The sequence below is a fragment of the Pelodiscus sinensis genome, chromosome 17 (assembly GCF_052426305.1).
Source record: "Pelodiscus sinensis isolate ZL-2025 chromosome 17, ASM5242630v1, whole genome shotgun sequence".
Classification (NCBI taxonomy): Eukaryota; Metazoa; Chordata; order Testudines; family Trionychidae; genus Pelodiscus; species Pelodiscus sinensis.
Genome location: NC_143068.1, coordinates 4,822,335 through 4,839,127, shown reverse-complemented (window position 1 = coordinate 4,839,127; position 16,793 = coordinate 4,822,335). Strand labels below are relative to the sequence as shown.

Sequence of the window (16,793 nt, the reverse complement as noted above, 5' to 3'; positions counted from 1 at the left end):
AGTCCTGAGCAGCTGCTAAAGCGGGTGGGCTGTGGTGTTCCCTGATTAGAAACAGAGAGGCTATTGCATTGTTTGGCATGTTGTGCGGGGGAGAGGAAAACCAGCTACCACTCTGAGAAACAATTATGAGCCTGACCCTGAAAGGCTGCAGAAAGACAGATCTCACTTTGGCAAGGCAGGCTTGCTGATTTCTGAGCAAGGAAAAGTCCTGCAAATGTTTGATTTAACTGTGTGTGGGAGAGCTGGGCCAGCCTGTCTATCCTTCCTCCTTCACCAGGACTGCAACAAAGATCATACCTGCTACATCCTATGGAAACACCTCCCCAAGGCTAACAGCTGGGGCCAGAAGAGGCAGCAGCAGGGCTCTTGTTGGAACAGGGAAGGACAAACGTAGCTTGTGACACTGCTGCCCTGCCCGAGTCCTGTACAAAGGCTGAGCCAAGCGCTGCAGTAACATTTCTATCAGGGCAACTCCCAGGAGCCTGAGGTGGTACAGAGGGAGCAGATGGGCTCAGCCCTGGCCGAGCAGGCAGGGGCTGAAATCCTGGCACCGGGGCAGCTGCTGGCAGAACTCCCCCTGCTGCAGCGGGGCCCGGCTAGTCCCCAGCGCAGCCCCCGGGGCAGGTGGGCGCCTCGCTCCCCTGGATCGTCCAGGGCCAGAGGCTTTGCCTGTGGGGAGGGTGAATCCAGGGGCTGGGGCTGGCCCCGGCCTAGCAACCGGGAGGCGGGGCTCTTGGGCGCCAGCAGCTGCACCCCCGGGGCAGGGGGCTCCCCGCGCGGGGCCTGTGACTGGCAGCGGCGGATCCCGAGCTCACCTGTTGTCCCCGCGCTGCGCCGCCGGGGGCTGGGCGCCCGCTCCTCCCCCTCCCCGCTGCTGGCCTCAGTCACTTCCGGAGCGGGCCGAGCCGAGCCGAGCCGGGCCGGGGGGATGGCGGCGGCCGCGGCGCTGGAGGAGGAGGCGGGTCAGCAGAGCACCCTGGGCGCCTACTCGCCCGTGGACTACATGAGCATCACCAGCTTCCCGCGCCTGCCCGAGGAGGAGGCGGCGGCCGGGGGCTGCCTGCGCTCCAGGAAGGAGGAGGACGCGTTCCTGGGAGAGCAGGACACCGGTGAGAGGAGCCGCCCGCAGCCTCCCCCGCGCCCCCCTCCCGCCTGCGCCATCCCCGCCGGCCCGCAGCCCCTGCACCAAGCCACGCGCCCCTGGCTCTCCTGCCTGCCGCTGCCGGCCAAGCCAGGCGGGGACTCCCGGCCGCTGCCCCCTGCCCCTCCTTCTGACCCCTTCGGTCCCCAGATCCTTCCCGCATTGCTGCCTCCTCCCTCCATCCCCCCTCACTGCTGCCTCCCTCCCTCCCTCCTCACTGCTGCCTCCCTCCATCCCCCCTCACTGCTGCCTCCCTCCATCCCTCCCTCCATCCCTCCTCACTGCTGCCTCCCTCCATCCCCCCTCACTGCTGCCTCCCTCCATCCCTCCCTCCATCCCTCCTCACTGCTGCCTCCCTCCATCCCCCCCTCACTGCTGCCTCCCTCCATCCCTCCCTCCATCCCTCCTCACTGCTGCCTCCCTCCATCCCTCCCTCCATCCCTCCTCACTGCTGCCTCCCTCCATCCCCCCTCACTGCTGCCTCCCTCCATCCCCCCCTCACTGCTGCCTCCCTCCATCCCTCCCTCAATCCCTCCTCACTGCTGCCTCCCTCCATCCCTCCCTCCATCCCTCCTCACTGCTGCCTCCCTCCATCCCTCCCTCCATCCCCCCTCACTGCTGCCTCCCTCCATCCCCCCTCACTGCTGCCTCCCTCCATCCCTCCCTCCATCCCCCCTCACTGCTGCCTCCCTCCATCCCCCCTCCCCCTCCCTCCATCCCTCCCTCCATCCCCCCTCACTGCTGCCTCCCTCCATCCCCCCTCACTGCTGCCTCCCTCCATCCCTCCCTCCATCCCCCCTCACTGCTGCCTCCCTCCATCCCTCCCTCCATCCCTCCTCACTGCTGCCTCCCTCCATCCCTCCTCACTGCTGCCTCCCTCCATCCCCCCTCACTGCTGCCTCCCTCCCTCCATCCCAGTCTCCCCACACTGCTGCCTCCCTCCATCCCCCCCTCACTGCTGCCTTCCTCCCTCTCTCCCCATCCCCATCACTGCTGCCTTCCTCCCACTCTCCCCCCTCCCCCGCTGTCTCCCTCCCTCCATCCCCCACCCCTTCTTCCCTGCTTCCTCCCTCCTCTCTCACCCCTTTCTGGGCCTGGCTCCCAAAGACTCCTGCACACCCATGTCAGCTGCTCCAAAGCCCTGTGTCACCCAGGCTGCCCCAGCTCTCACTGGCCCCCTCCGTTGGCCAGCTCTAGTGCCACTCAGGATTCCCTCTGGGAGCTTTGGGGGAAGAGGGTTGGGCATTCTTCACTCTGCTGTGGCATGCAGCTGGCTGGTCTTTCCCCTGACCTGCAACCTGCCAAAGGGACCACTCCTTCCTTCCCCTCTGTTCACACAGAACCGGGGGCCCTGCAATGGCTGGGCTGATGCTCTTCCTTCACCTTGCAGAAGCAGACTGGGCTGGCCAGCCAGGGCCTGTGGGAATCCCGCTCCTTTGGGGGCAGGATTTCCCTGTGAAGTGTGGAATCCCCTCATGTGGGAAGGGAAGCCCTTAGAACACAGACTAACCCCTGCAGCAGGCAGGCCCTCCCCCTTGCCCCAGTGCTAGCCAGGACGTGGCAGATACTGCCCAGATCCACCCACCCCAGTGACCACTTCTTTTGATGTGACAGGTTGAAGGAGAGCTTGGTCTGGTAGTGCAGAGAGGACTGGCCCATGATCCAGGCTGGATCCTTGGAAATGATTTGGGGTCATAATTAAAACATAGTTATATCCCATTATTCATTTCCCCCCAAAGTACCACACTTAGGCAACTGAACCTGGCACTTTAGCCTTTTCTTGGGAAACACCCCACATGTTACCCTTCCCTCTACTCCCCTCACTTTCCCAGCCTCTCCACTTAGTTAATTCCTGCCCTGCATTATCCCTTCATCCCAGCATCCTCAAACTGTGCATTGGTCCATCTCCCCCTCTCACTGATCACTCAGAATGCCACTGCCCTTTTTAGTTGCAGTTATTAGTATTCCCTATTACTAATAACTCAGGAAGCTCTTCCTAAGATACTGTGTCATCATCTTTACCATCCGCTGCCCAGTTTCCCACTTTAATTTGCTGGGGTCTCCCAGCTAGCATAGAATCCTAGGGCTGGAAGAGATCTCCAGAGGTCATCAAGTCTAGCCCCCCTCCTCCCTTCCCCCCCCCCCCCCCCCCGTCTAAAGCAGGACCAACTAAATCATCCCAACCAGGGCTTTGTCAAGCTGAGACTTAAAAACCTCTAGGGATGGAGATTCCACCACCTCCCTAGGGAACATATCCCAGCACTTCCCCACCCTCCTCGGGAAACAGTTTTTCCTAATATCCAACCTAGACCTCCCCCACTGTAACTTGAGATCATTGCTCCTTGTTCTGCCATCCGTCACTACTGAGAACAGCCTTTCTCCATCCTCTTTGGAACCTCCCTTCAGGAAGTTGAAGGCTGCTATCAAATCCCCCCTCACTCTTCGCTTCTGTAGACTAAACAAACTCAAATCCCTCAGCCTCTCCTCATAGGTCATGCACTCCAGCCCCCTAATCATTTTGGTCGCCCTCCACTGGACCCTCTCCAATGCGTCCACATCCTTTCTCTAGTGGGGGGCCCAGAACTGGACACAATACTCCAGATGTGGCCTCACCAGAGCCAAATAAAGGGGAATAATCACTTCTCTAGATCTGCTGGCAATGCTCCTCCTAATGCACCCTAATATGCCATTAGTCTTCTTGGCTACAAGGGTGCCCTGTTAACTCGTATCCAGCTTCTCATCCACTGTAACCCCCAGGTCCTTTTCTGCAGAACTGCTACTTAGCCATTCGGTCCCCAGCCTGTAACAATGCTTGGGATTCTTCCCTCCCAACTGCAGGACTCTGCACTTGTCCTTATTGAAGCTCATCAGATTTTTTTTGGCCCAATCCTTTAATCTGCCTATTCCTACCCTCCAATGTATCTACCTCTCCCCCTAGCTTAGCGTCCTCTTCAAACTTGCTGAGGGTGCAATCCATCCCCTCATCCAGGTCATTAATAAAGATATTGAACAAAACCAGCCCTAGAACAGATCCTTGGGGCACTCTGCTAGAAACTGACAACTAACCTGACATCAAGCCGTTGATCACTACCTGTTGGGCCTGACAATCTAGCCAGCTTTCTATCCACCTTACAATCCATTTATCCAATCCATACTTCCTTAACTTGCTGTCAAGAATATTGAGGGAGACCGTATCAGAAGCCTTGCTAAAGTCAATATATATCACATCCACTGACTTCCCCACGTCCACAGCCAGTTACCTCAGCATAGAAGCTAATCAGATTGGTAGGTCAGGACTTGCCCTTGCTGAGTCCATGCTGACTATTCCTGATCACTTTCCCTTCTTCCAAGTGCTTCAAAATGGATTCCTTGAGGATCCCCTCCATGATTTTTCCAGGGACTGAGGTAAGGCTGACTGGTCTGTAGTTCCCTGGATTGTCCTTCGCTTTTTAAAGATAGGCTCTACATTTGCCTTGTTCCAATCATCCGTGATCTCTCCTGATCTCCAAAGATAATGGCCAAAGGCTCTGGAATGACATTTGCCAACTCCCTCACTAGCCACAGATGCATTAAATCCGGACCGTTGGATGTGTGTACGTCTAGCTTTCCTAAATAGTTCTATCCTTTTTGTTCTCCACCGAGGGCTGCCCACCTTCTTCCCATACTGTGTTGCCTAGTGCAGTAGTCTGGGAGCTGACCTTGTCTGTGCAGACAGAGGCAAAAAAAGCACTGAGTACTTCAGCTTTTCCCACATCATCTGTCACTAGGTTACCTCTCTCATCCAGTAAGGGCCCCACACCCTCTCTGACCACCCTCTTCTTGCTAACATGCCTGTAGAAACCTTTCTTGTTACCCTTCACATCCCTGGCTAGCTGCAATTCCACGAGGTGTAACAGTTAACTCGAACTAAGGACTTAGTTTGTGTTAACGTTTGACTGCCGCGTGTAGCTGTGGGCAGTTAGTTCGGACTAAGGGGATTTAAAAATGGTGCCCGGATGGGAAGATGCAAATAAAGCCCGGGATATTTAAATCCCAAGCTTCATTTGCAACTTTGAATGCCTACAATAGCCTCCTTAGTTCGAACTGGACTCCTTCCTCCTTCATGTTAGCATCCCCGGGGATCCTGCCCATCAGTTCTCTGAGGGAGTCAAAGTCTGCTCTTCTGAAGTCCAGGGGGTGTATTTTGCTACTCTCCTTTCTTCCTTTGGTCAGGATCCTGAAATCTACCACCTCATGATCACTGCTTCCCAGGTTGTCACCCACCTCTACTTCCCCCACTAGTTCCTCCCTGTTTGTGAGCAGCAGGTCAAGCTGTGCATGACCCCTAGTTGGTTCCTTCAGCACTTGTACCAAGAAGTTATCCCAACAATCTCCAAAAACTTCCTGGATTGTCTGTGTACTGCTGTATTGGTAGCATGAACACTCAGTCTGGTTTGTAAGTGCAATACCAGCTGCAAAGAAACCTAGATAGTTGCAAAAAAGCCATGGATTGTACCTGTCAGAAGTATGGTCTTAAGAAGATTAACTAGGGTTTACATTACTCTGGGTAAATCCTTTACAAATTGTTTCTTCACAGATGCTCAAAGCCATATTTTTCTCCAGTGGATCCAAATTGTCTCCCTCCACCTGACCCTGTGCCACCTTTGTGCCTAACACTTGCCCCCCTCCCCAACTCCAACTCATGTCCAAGTGAAAACTAGTGGTATGGAGACTGTAGGTTAGATTCATCCCCAGTGTAACTCTGTAGAGAGGTCTATAAGCTCTGATATTAGTAGATTTACACTAAGGATTAATTTGGACCCAAGTCTATTAATTCCATCCTGATATGACAATGATCCATGTAACTTGCTGTTGCTCCACTCTTTCAGACCGGCAAAGTATTTGGTTCCCTGTGACTGAGAACAAATACCTGTGCATGCATATCTCTTCAAAGCAAGGATTGTTTTGTATGGCTCCCAGTCAGGCCTTTGACCCATTGGCTTTGAGGACTGATAGCTAATTTGGAAGTGGTCACAGTTTTCACCTCCTCATTTCCTTGATTATATTCTAATAAATGATTAAGATTTTTCATCATCAGTTTTCATTTCATGCCATTTTCAGGCCTAGAAAGAAATGTCCCCTTAGGTACTTTACTTTGGTCTCTGTGGGTAAGATTTTTCAAAAGTTTTAGGTATTTCATTGTGTATACAAAATGCTAGCACAGTTTCATGCCTCACATATCGGTGAGGTCCCACGGGGACTGATACTATTCAATATTTTCATTCATGACTTGGATGATGGAGAGGAGAGTTATGCTGATAAAATTTGCAGATGACACTAAGCTGGCAGAGGTTGCTAGCACTTTGGAGGACAGAATTCAATATGACTTTGACAAGATGGAGAACTGGTCTGAAGTCAGCAAGGTGAAGTTCAATAAAGACAAATGGAAAGTGCTATGCTTAGGAAAGCAACGTGACAGATACAGCTAAAATGGGGAACAAGTGGCTGGGCAGTAATACTGCAGAAAAAGATCTGGGGGTTACAGTGGGTCACGTATGCCATATGAGCCAGCCACCGCGGGGATGCAGCTGTGGAAAAGGCTAATGTCATTGTGGGGGGTGTTAACAAGAGCATCAGAGGTAAGACGAGAGAGGTCATTGACCTGCTCCACTCAGCACTGGTGACTGCTGGACTTCTACATCCTGTTTGGATGCCACACTTAAGGGAAGATATGAACAAAGTGGACAGAGATCAGAGAGGAGCAACCAAAATGACAAAGGTTTAGAAAACCTGACTGCTGAGGGAAAGTTAAAAGATCTGGGCATGTTTAATCTTGAGAAAGGAAGATTGTAGGGGACCTGATCCCTTTCTTCAAATAATCTAAGGGTTTCATGGTGATCTGTTGTTCTGTGGGGCCACTGAAGGATGAGAATTAATCAGCTTAACTTCAGCAAGGGATATTAAGGGAAACATTCTAACTCAAAGGTAGGTAAGTTGTGGTGTAGGCTTCCAAGAGAGGTTGTGGACCAGATTAGACAAACACCTGCCAGGGATGGTCTAGGTATACTTGGTCTGGCCTCAGCACAGGGGGCTGGCCTAGGTGACCTCTTGAGGTCCCTTCTAGCCCTATAGTTGTATGATCTGATGTGTGCAGCTATCCTGGTGGTGAATGCAATTCTGGCTATTTTTGTGTGCATAGTTACTAAGTTCCTCACCATGCTGCAGTGGTTTCATACAGAAATCTGTTACACAGTTGCATAGCTGACATTTTTGAATGTTTCATGTTCCTACTCCTCTATTCCAGTGTATAAATAAAGATACAAAAGCTTACATGAATGGGTCATTAAATGGCTTTAAAAATCTACTTGTGCACTGATCAGTGCTGAGTGGCATTCAGAAGTCGAAGGTGAATGTAGGAAGAGGAAGCCTGGTGTAACCACCCATTAGCCCAGGGATTCTCAAACTGGGGGTCATCGTAGGTGCTGGAAGAAGGGGTGCTGGAGACAGTACTGCACACCCCCTAACTTGTAGTGGTTTTCATCATGAACAGAGTGTACAGTTGGCAAATTGAGGAAGATGGCAACCTAGGTCTTTCTGTCCAATATAAGCTCTCAATTAATAACCAATTGTATTCCCTGTGGCTGTGAAGAGTGCCTCCCAGTAAGAATCAGCTGGAACCAGACCAAGGGTACGTCTAAACTACATGGCTCTGTCGACAGAGCCATGTAGATTTGTTTGTTTGGCAAAGGGAAATGAAGCAGCGATTTAAATAATCGTGGCTTCATTTAAATTTACATGGCTGCCGCGCTGAGCCGTCAAACAGCTGATCAGGTTGGAGCCTACAACCCTCATCTACATGGCTCCATTGATGGAGCCATGTAGTTTAGACACAGCCATAGTGCTGTCTTTCTGAGCTTATAGACAAGCCACTTGAGTGCTGGGAGTAAGGAGGATTGATTTGAGTGGTGGTATTTACGTGGCCTCCCCTTACCATGCCTCCCCTTACCATCTCTGCAGCACTTCATAGCCACAAATGTGTTTATCTTCACAACATCTCTGGGAGACAGGGCACTGTAGCTATCCCCCTTTCTTAGATGGGCAAGTCATTTGGCCTCAATAATTCCCTAAGTCCAAACAGGAAGTCCATGATAGAGCAGGAAATTGCGCCCAGTGTGTAGGCTTCTCTCTCTCAGGCTGGTGTTCCTAGCTCTACTATGGACTTTCTGTGTGATGTGGCTGTCCCATGGTCATACCTCTATGGTTTGGTTTCCCCATCTCTGCAGAAGGGCTAACGAAGTGGTTCTCAAACATTTTGTATTGGCAACCTCTCTCACACAGCCTCTGAGCATGACCCTCCTCTGCCCCCCCCCCATTATAAATTAAAAACACATTCAACAAACTTAGCAGCTGAAGAGCTGAATCAATTAAGCTCTCTAAGGTTGTCTCAGTCCCAGGGCTGGCCCTTAGGAACAATGGTGCTTTTGGCAAACTTCTAATTTGGCATCCTTTCTTTGGAGGAGTGAGGCTAGAGGTGACCTGGGGTAAGGGTGGTGCTAGGCTGGAGGGGCTCAGAGCCATCAGCCACACACAAGGTTGGACTTGGGGCTGAAAACTCACAACGCCTGTGTAACTACCTCAGGAGACCTTGAGGGGTCATGACCAATTTGTGTAGTGGGGGTGCTAAAACAACTGAACCAAACTATCCACCTTGTCTATGATAGAAACCACTTCAAATTAGGGAATGTGGAGCAAATGCCTCCAGCACCCCTAGTTCCAGCACCTATGGTCATGACCCCCGTCTGAGCACCCCTGGGCTAATGGGTGGTTACACCAGGCTTTCTCTTCCTGCATTCACCTTCGATTTCCTCTGAACGTGGGCTCCTCGTGCACCTTGCCGAGGGACCAATTCTGCAGCCTGACTCCCTCTCGCCCACTCATGGCAGTTCCCACCAGTTACTGAAATTCCCTTTGCTGACAAGTGCTCACACATCCCTTTTTCAGCTGCAATCTCCCCCCCCCCCCCCCACACACATTGAGCTGCCTACTTCTACCCCGCCAATCCTGCACTGCTACTGCCCAGGTTGTCAAAGTGTGCCTGGGCTCTCAAGGAACTAATGGCCCATCCCAGTGTAGCTGTCTGCTGTGAAAGCCGCCATGGGCAGGTGTCTCCCGAGCGCTGGGCAGTGTGTGGGCAGGAGCAGGGAGAGTGCTGAGGTCTGGGTTTTACTGGGGAAAGAATGTGATGAGCTCTGTTGTTCCAACTGCAGTGTGGCTGAGGTCTAATGTTCAGTCTTCAAGGCTGTTTCCAGAGCTCTATAGTAGCACAAGAGAAGCATGGCTTTTGCATAGAGATTCCTGTTGCTTTGACTCTCTCAGGCCATGTCTATACTTACCCGTGGATCGACACTCCGGAGGTCAATCTTCTGGTGTTCAATTTAGTGGGTCTAGTAAGGACCCGCTAAATTGAACGCTGGGGGCGCCCCCATCGACGTCAGGACTCCTCCTCATGAGGGGTAAGGGAATCAGACAGGAGCATTTCTCCTGTTGACCTCCTACTGTGGGGACAGCACCAAAATGTGAAGTAAAGTACATCGACTGCAGCTGTGCAATGAACGGAGCTGGAGTTGTGTATCTCAGTTCGAACTTGCCCCCTATTGTAGATTTGGCCTAAGTAAGAGAGCATCTGTTTTTGTCATTTGATTGTCTTGTTGTAGGCAAAGAGCGAAGCCTGAGTGCTGGCTGGAGCCAGGGAATCTGCACAATTTGCCCTCCCCTTTTGCCCCAGCTCTGCAAGGGTAATTGCCTCTCCCGCTAGTCCAGCTGTGAGACCTCACATGCTGTTCAGCTTGTGCACTGCACTCCTGAGCTGTGCTCTTCTACTGCCATTCATGGCTCTGCCAAAGCACCCCAGTCCTGACCTGCTGTACCCCGGCACATGAGTTCCAGTCTTGGTTCTCCTCCCATTGCCCCAGGCAGCCGCAGCCTACCCACCTCGGTCCGGAATTGCCCCGAAGGAGCTGCTGGTGAGCGGAGGCAGGCAGCTGTGCTGCAGTGCATGGGGTTTCTCAGCTATCGACCTGTGCCCACTGGGCACTCTGATGTGAATAGGAAGCAGGTTCTGGGGACGAAGGGAGGCAGGAGAGCAGCCCGGCTCTCTGGAGGTGAACTGCAGCAGGAGGGGTTTGACTGAGCTACTGCCCCATTTGGAACCATTAACGAGCCGTGTTGTGGCTAGCCCTGTGCTTAGACCTTCCGGCTCTGGTGCCCAGCTCCATCGGACAGGCCAACCCAAGCACCACCTTGCATGGGCCAAACAGCTTCTGCCTTTTCCATAAGATTTAAGGCCACCTATATTGCTTTATAGCCCGGGGTGAAAGTAACTTACCGGTACTGTCCTGTCACAATCTGCCCCCTCTGGGAGTGGAGGGAGGGGAGAAGCGCAGGGCAGGAGGTGAGTGGTTTGCAATATGACAACGCCTGTAAAAAATGTAAATGTGGGGTGGAATGTGGGGGGCTCAGAGCAGAGGGTTGGGATGTGTGGGGGTGCAGGAGTCAGGTCAGGGGGCTAGAGATGTGGGGATTGCAGGCACCAGGGTTGGGTAGTATGAGGGGCTCAGGGCAGGGGGCCGGATTGGCAGTGTATAGGGTAGAGTTTGGGATGGGAGGCTCGGGGTTGGAGCAGTCCTTCGTGGCCTTGCCCTGCATTGCTCCTGTTCCCAACCAAATGGGAGCTGTGGGGGCAGTGCTACTAGGCACAGGATTGGAGCTAAGGGTGCTGGACATCACTGGGGTCCTGGATGTCAGCCCCACATGCCCAGGGCTCTCCAGCCACCAGCCCTGCTCCACCCCTGGGATTCTGGCTGCCTGTTCCATGTGCCTGGAGCTCTCCTGGCTTCCAGCCCCACATGTCTGGGGTCTCAGCTGCCAGCCTCAACTTTGGGGTAGGGGCAGGATTAAGGCCTCGCCCCCAGATGGCCAATTTCTTTCTGTTGTGTCGTACTGGGGCACACTGACTTCACCTCTGTTTATTGTTTATCTTGGTTTGCATGTGTTTGGATGGAGACAACCCATGTTCCATGTTGTCTACTTAAAACCAAAGACATGAGAGCATAAAACAGGCATCAGAATGATAGAAAACAAGCACAATGATGTAAACTTGACAACAAAGCACTACTGAATCGACTATTAGCATATGGTGTTGAAGCAGGCAGGGGCTTTATGAAATACTCTGCCAGGCCGGAGGCTGGGCACCCCACACGGGGGAACATGGTGCTTTAATACGCTGGTAAATAAATGCTGTAGGCCAAGCCTGGTCTCTCTTGCTCTGCCCTACATTACTCCACAGTAAGTGGGATTGCTGTACAATGTCCTTCACTGACTCCCATCGCACGTGCTCCTGGTTCGTGGCAGTGCAACTGAGATTAGAATTGGGGCCCATCCTGAGTCCAGTGAAGCTGCACCTGTTTTGTCCATATCTCAGTTTGCTCAAGTGGTTTTAAACGTCAGAAATGAGGCAGGGCCTGGAAACTCGTAAGAGACCTGCCTTCGGCGGGAGCACGTGGAAGGAGGCTGGGAGTGATACTAAGAAGCTGATCAGGGCCTTTTATCTCTACCTGTTCAATTTGACTTAGTAAGTGAGCCCAGCCCAGTAGCGGGGCAGGGAAATGCGTCCTCCGTACAGGATGTGCAGGGACAGAAACACTAGCCCTGGGCAGTTCCTGCTGCCCTGACAAGTGGGGCTGAAGATGGAGCAGAGACCAGGCTGCGGGCTGAACCAGCCCCCTCGTAGCTGACTGAGTTAGTTACTGAACAGAGCTGTGGCGTATGATTGCTCCATATTTTATTAGTCAAAGGCTCCCGTTGGGATGAGGGCCCTCGCTGTGCTAGGCGCTGTCCAGTCAGACAGGGAGACCAGCCTGTAGCAGGCAGAAGCGTCCATGTGAAATAAGAGGGCAGAGGGTCACAGCTGGGCACATTTGGGGTTTAAAACGCTTTCCAGGAAACCTCTTCAGCCCATTTTCTCTTCCCTCTTAGGTTGCCCCTGCCAACCTGCTTTGGCATTGCTGGCCGGGTTCCTCTTGCCCCAGTCTGCCCCTCCCCCTTCCACAGAAACAGCTTTAGGCTCCAGAGGGCGGGGGGGAAGCCAGAGTTACAGCCTGACACAAAGTATCTCAGGGCTCCCGGCCAGTCCACCGGGGCAGGGTGCAGAGACCCCTCATGGCCACCCCTTCCCCTGCAGTGACTGGCGGCAGCTCTGCACAGCCTCTCTCTGCCGGGTAGGTGCAGCTCCGCGGGTTAATTAAAATGACTGCTAGATGCAGATGGTGCTTGGCTGCAGGAGGCCTGCTGAGCATGCATTAAAAACAAGAGCCAATACTTTCACTGGTGACCCATCAAATCCTGTTAAAATGCAGCCTTTTAACCATAGGGCAAGAGAATTGCTCTCCCCTTGCATCCCCAGTCCCCCCCACCCCACATTTTCTTTGCTCTAGGGGCTGCCAGCCAGTTCCCTTCTGCAGAACACCTCCTGTGGCTCTGATGCTGGTTTTTGCACATCCAAGCATCCTCCAGGCTGGGATGCTGCCCAGGAACTTAGTGCCTGCTACACAGTCACTCTCCAAAGCCATCTCTGGGCCTGACTCTCCTCTCACCCTAGTGCAAATCACAAATCCTGTTTGCATCAGTGGTGAGCACCTGGTGTAAAGGGGAGGAGAATCTGAGAGGAGAATACTAAGCAGTACTCACCTGCATTCACCAGGCGTATTTCTTGCTGCTTTTTGCAACAGTCAGCAACTCCCAATCTTGTAGAGAGATGGAAAAATAAGGGACGTCCCTGGTTGCGAGAGGCTGTTGGCAGCTTAGCTGAGCTCAGATGGTGCCAGCATGTGCAAGTGAAAAGGAATTTGCTTCACCTGTACAAGAGAGGAAGTGCAAGGAGGACAGCTATATGGGCTTTAATACTTACCGCCCTGGAGCGGCAAAGGAACAAGGGAGCACTGACTGGTCCTACTAAATGCCAGGCAGTGTAAACGCTGTTTGTCAGCACTTTAGTCAGCAAAATACTTCCACCCCCGAGGAGCAGGATCAGCATTGTGTACAGAAGTGTGCTCCTCCTGACAATGAGCTCTTGACACTGCCACTTGCTGCAGCAAAACTTGTTTGGGGGGAGGAGTTTAAGCACCTGTGAACAACAAAAGTTTTGTCATTCAATTGGCAGAGTAGACAAAGCCTGAGATGACATTGATAATCTGATTGGGTGTGACAGGACCTTGCAATCAATCTTAGCCAATCACTGGGTAGGACATAGAGGGAAAAAAAGGGCAGCCAATGATGACTAAGTGGTAAATAATGTGGCCAGCCTTGGGATGGTGTAAACTTTCCTTTGGGACATGCTCATGACCTCAGCTCCGCTCCCTGGAGTGTGCTTGAGGAGGGAAGGCTGGCGACAACACACCTCTGGTCAGTGTGAATACAAATCTCTACACGTAGGATTTGAAGTAGGATTTAATAGCAGCCGAGTCAGACCCATGTCCCGTGTGGCTATTAACTCCTAGGAGTAATGCCATCTGTGCAGGCTTGTCTCAGAGCCATCAACGGAAAATAATGGCTGAAGAAAACACGGACTTGAAGACCATTTTGCGAGAAGGTAAATTGTTTCCCAAGTCACTTAGAAGAGGCGTGCACTTTGCTGTTGTGGTCTTACTCTGCCAGCCTTTGATTGCAGTCATTCTAATGCCTGTGCCTACTATTTTGATGTGGGCAGGTTTGATTGCGTTGCTTTACCTTAAGCACAGCTCCCAAGTAATGTCGATAGGTTTTTGGTCTTAACTGCATCTTCTGCTGTGTTTTTTAGAACAACCAGAAAGCAGAGTAGCATGGGATCACAACTAAGTCCCAAGGGCAGTAACTGTGGGTTCATTGCTGGAAATATTGATGCCCAGGGTCTGTCTATCCATCTGCTGCATCAAGCAAAATTCAGACAAGCTCCCTGTCTGAAAAGTCCCCTTGAGACTAACAAGTGTTAAAGGAAGGCAGGAGTAAAATGATCCAGGACAGGGTTTGAGCCAGGGAATCTACTACAAGCTCAATAGGAAAGATAATAGCTTTGTTGGAGCGGCACGGGGGCAAGGCTGGCACAGTGTCTGTGTTGGAATAAGAACCCAAGTGTCCTCAATTCCTAACACTCACTACCTTTTCTCCCTGTCTATGAAGATCCAGATTCTTTCCTGAAATCAGCTCGCCTCCAGCGCCTGCCGTCCTCTTCATCGGAGATGGGCAGTCAGGACGTCTCGCCGCTGCGGGAGACCAGCAAAGACCCATTCTCTGGGGATTGCAGCTGCCGCCAGGATGGTCTGACGGTGATCATCACTGCCTGCTTAACCTTCGCTATGGGCGTCACGGTAGCCCTGATCATGCAGATCTACTTTGGGGATCCACAGGTAAGCGGAGGCTGTTTTGTTTAATGGCCAATAGCCTAGATATGGGAAGAATTGTCTGCTGGGAATTACAGCTTCCTCCTTGGATCTCGACAATTCAGATACCCCAGCACAAATGTTGGCAATGCCCCAAAGTGACTGGAGAATTGACATCGGGAGCCTCCGCACTGATTCCCTCTCAGGGAGTCCAACAGCCAGTGGCAGGATCTGAGAGTCAAGCCAACTTCTCTCTGCTTTGGCACCATCACTGCAGACCGAGATGCTGCAACCAGGTTTATCTGTGAGGTTTTCATGCTGGTGCATGAGAGAAATAGAGTCCATGCTGGCTGACTCTGTGGCTCAAGCAGGAGTAAAACCCGTACCCGAATACATGCAGAAGGCAGCTCTGGTATTAAGTCAGAAGGCACAATTGGTACATAGTCATGTTTCTGACAGTCACAGGGCGAAGCGATAGTCTTGCTGGTCTGTATGGTATGGGTGCACCTGTCATTGGAGGGGATAATTTTTAACTGGGATTAGGCAGTGTAATTGTTTAAACTACAATGGAACCCCTGCTATTTCCTGCTCATGCCTTATGTTTTACACACTGGCAGTGCTCCCTACTTCACTGCAGGGGTTTCACACAGAGGCAGCACTGCTATGCGGGCCCATAAGAACGGCCACACTGGGTCAGACCATCTAGCCCAGTGTCCTGTCTTCCAACAGTTGCCATTGCCAGATTCCCTGGTCTGTTCACTCCCTCTGGGGCATCATCAAGTGATCCCTCCCCTGCCATCCATTTCCAGCCCCTGACAAACAGAGGCTAGGGAAACCATTCCTACCCATCCTGGATAATAGCCATTGATGGACCTTCCCTCCATTAATTTATCTAGTTCTTTTTTGAACCCTGTTTAAGTCCTGGTCTTCACAACATCCTCTGGCAAGGAGTTCCACAGGTTGACTGTGCATTGCATGGAGAAGTACTTCCTTTGGTTTGTTTTAAACCTGCTATCTATTAGTTTCATTTGATGACCCTTGTTCTTATGTTATGGGAATAAATACATAACTTTCCCTTACTCACTTTTTCCACTCCAGTCATGACTTTATAGACCTCTATTGCATCCCCCCTTAGTTTCCTCTTTTCTAAGCTAAAAGTCCCAGTCATTTTAATCTCTCTTCATATGGGACAGTTCCAAACCCCTATAGTTTTTGTTGCCCTTTTCTGCACCTTTCTAAGACTGTTGCTTTGACAAAATAGTTGACAGAACATTTACTAGTGTGCAGTGATGTTATGTAACTGGGGTGCGTGTGTTGCAAACAGGTGTCAATGGATGCTGCCTTCCCCGTACTACTCCACGAGGAGAGGTCATGGCTAGACGTCCTGGGTCAGATCTCAGAATGGAAAAGGAGCGTCCTTGCTCTTTCAATTATTTCGGCTGTTGCTGATGCCCAAAGTTCATTTGCAATAGTTATCTGTTTAGGTAGCCGTTTGTCTGTCTGTCTATGGGGTGTTTTTACGGTGCCTAGGTGCTGAGCATAGGAAAAGCAAACAGTTTCCTGATCGTATTTGACAAATAACCAGGACATGCTGTGGGGGTCGTGTTTAGATTAGGGATGTTAAATATCAGTTAATTGTATAGTCGAGTAACCTCATGAATTTTTATTGGTTTGTCAGCTGTTCTACAGCTATTCTGCCACTGTATCAGAGGCAGCAGCGTGGGGAGCCAGGCAGGAGCTGGTCCATGAGGGAAGCAAGTTTAAAAACCAGCTCCCCTTGTGGACCGGCTGCCTGTCGCCCTGTGCTGCTGCCTCTGATAAGGAGGCAACAGCATGAGGTGGCGGCAGCCCCTGTCTAAGGGGGGGTCTGAGCTCCTGGACCCGGTGTGAGCCGGAACTGAGCCAAACTGCTGGCCAGCCTGCTAAAAAATGTACTGGCAAGGGTGGGGGGAGGGAAATGCGTGTAGTCTGTAGCATTAACCTATAAGCTTTTGCTTATTGGTTAACTGGTTAATCGACTCCACTGTCACATCCCTAGTTTAGATATGTGCAGCGGGAGATGGGCCACCCTGCTATGGTGTTGTGTTTAGGTGCATGAGGGTGCTGGGGGGGTGCTGCTGGGGGAGTTTTGGTTTGCGGTGGGGGGGATGAGAGCTGTGCTATGGGGGTTGCTTGTGGCATCTACCTTTGGGTTTTCTTAAAAGTTTTCATGGGGTTTTGAAAGCAAAATATGAAGAGGTGTGAGTAGAAGGAAGAGGCCA

General features: G+C 51.9%; 1 protein-coding gene across 2 annotated transcripts in view; it reads left to right on the top strand.

The window, feature by feature from the left end:
- The first annotated feature begins 522 nt into the window (after window positions 1–522).
- The window catches only part of GGT7 (gamma-glutamyltransferase 7), a 46,964-nt gene continuing 30,693 nt past the window's right edge, over window positions 523–16,793 (top strand). Inside the window, exons 1-2 of one of the 2 annotated variants that reach the window (XM_075901415.2) lie at window positions 523–1,109; window positions 14,333–14,559. In XM_075901415.2, coding sequence (XP_075757530.1) covers window positions 929–1,109; window positions 14,333–14,559 — 408 coding nt within the window. In that variant the 5' untranslated portion in view covers window positions 523–928. Of the gene's footprint in view, window positions 1,110–13,485; window positions 13,767–14,332; window positions 14,560–16,793 lie in introns of those variants that run through there. The other variant, XM_006126677.5, reaches the window with a different exon arrangement.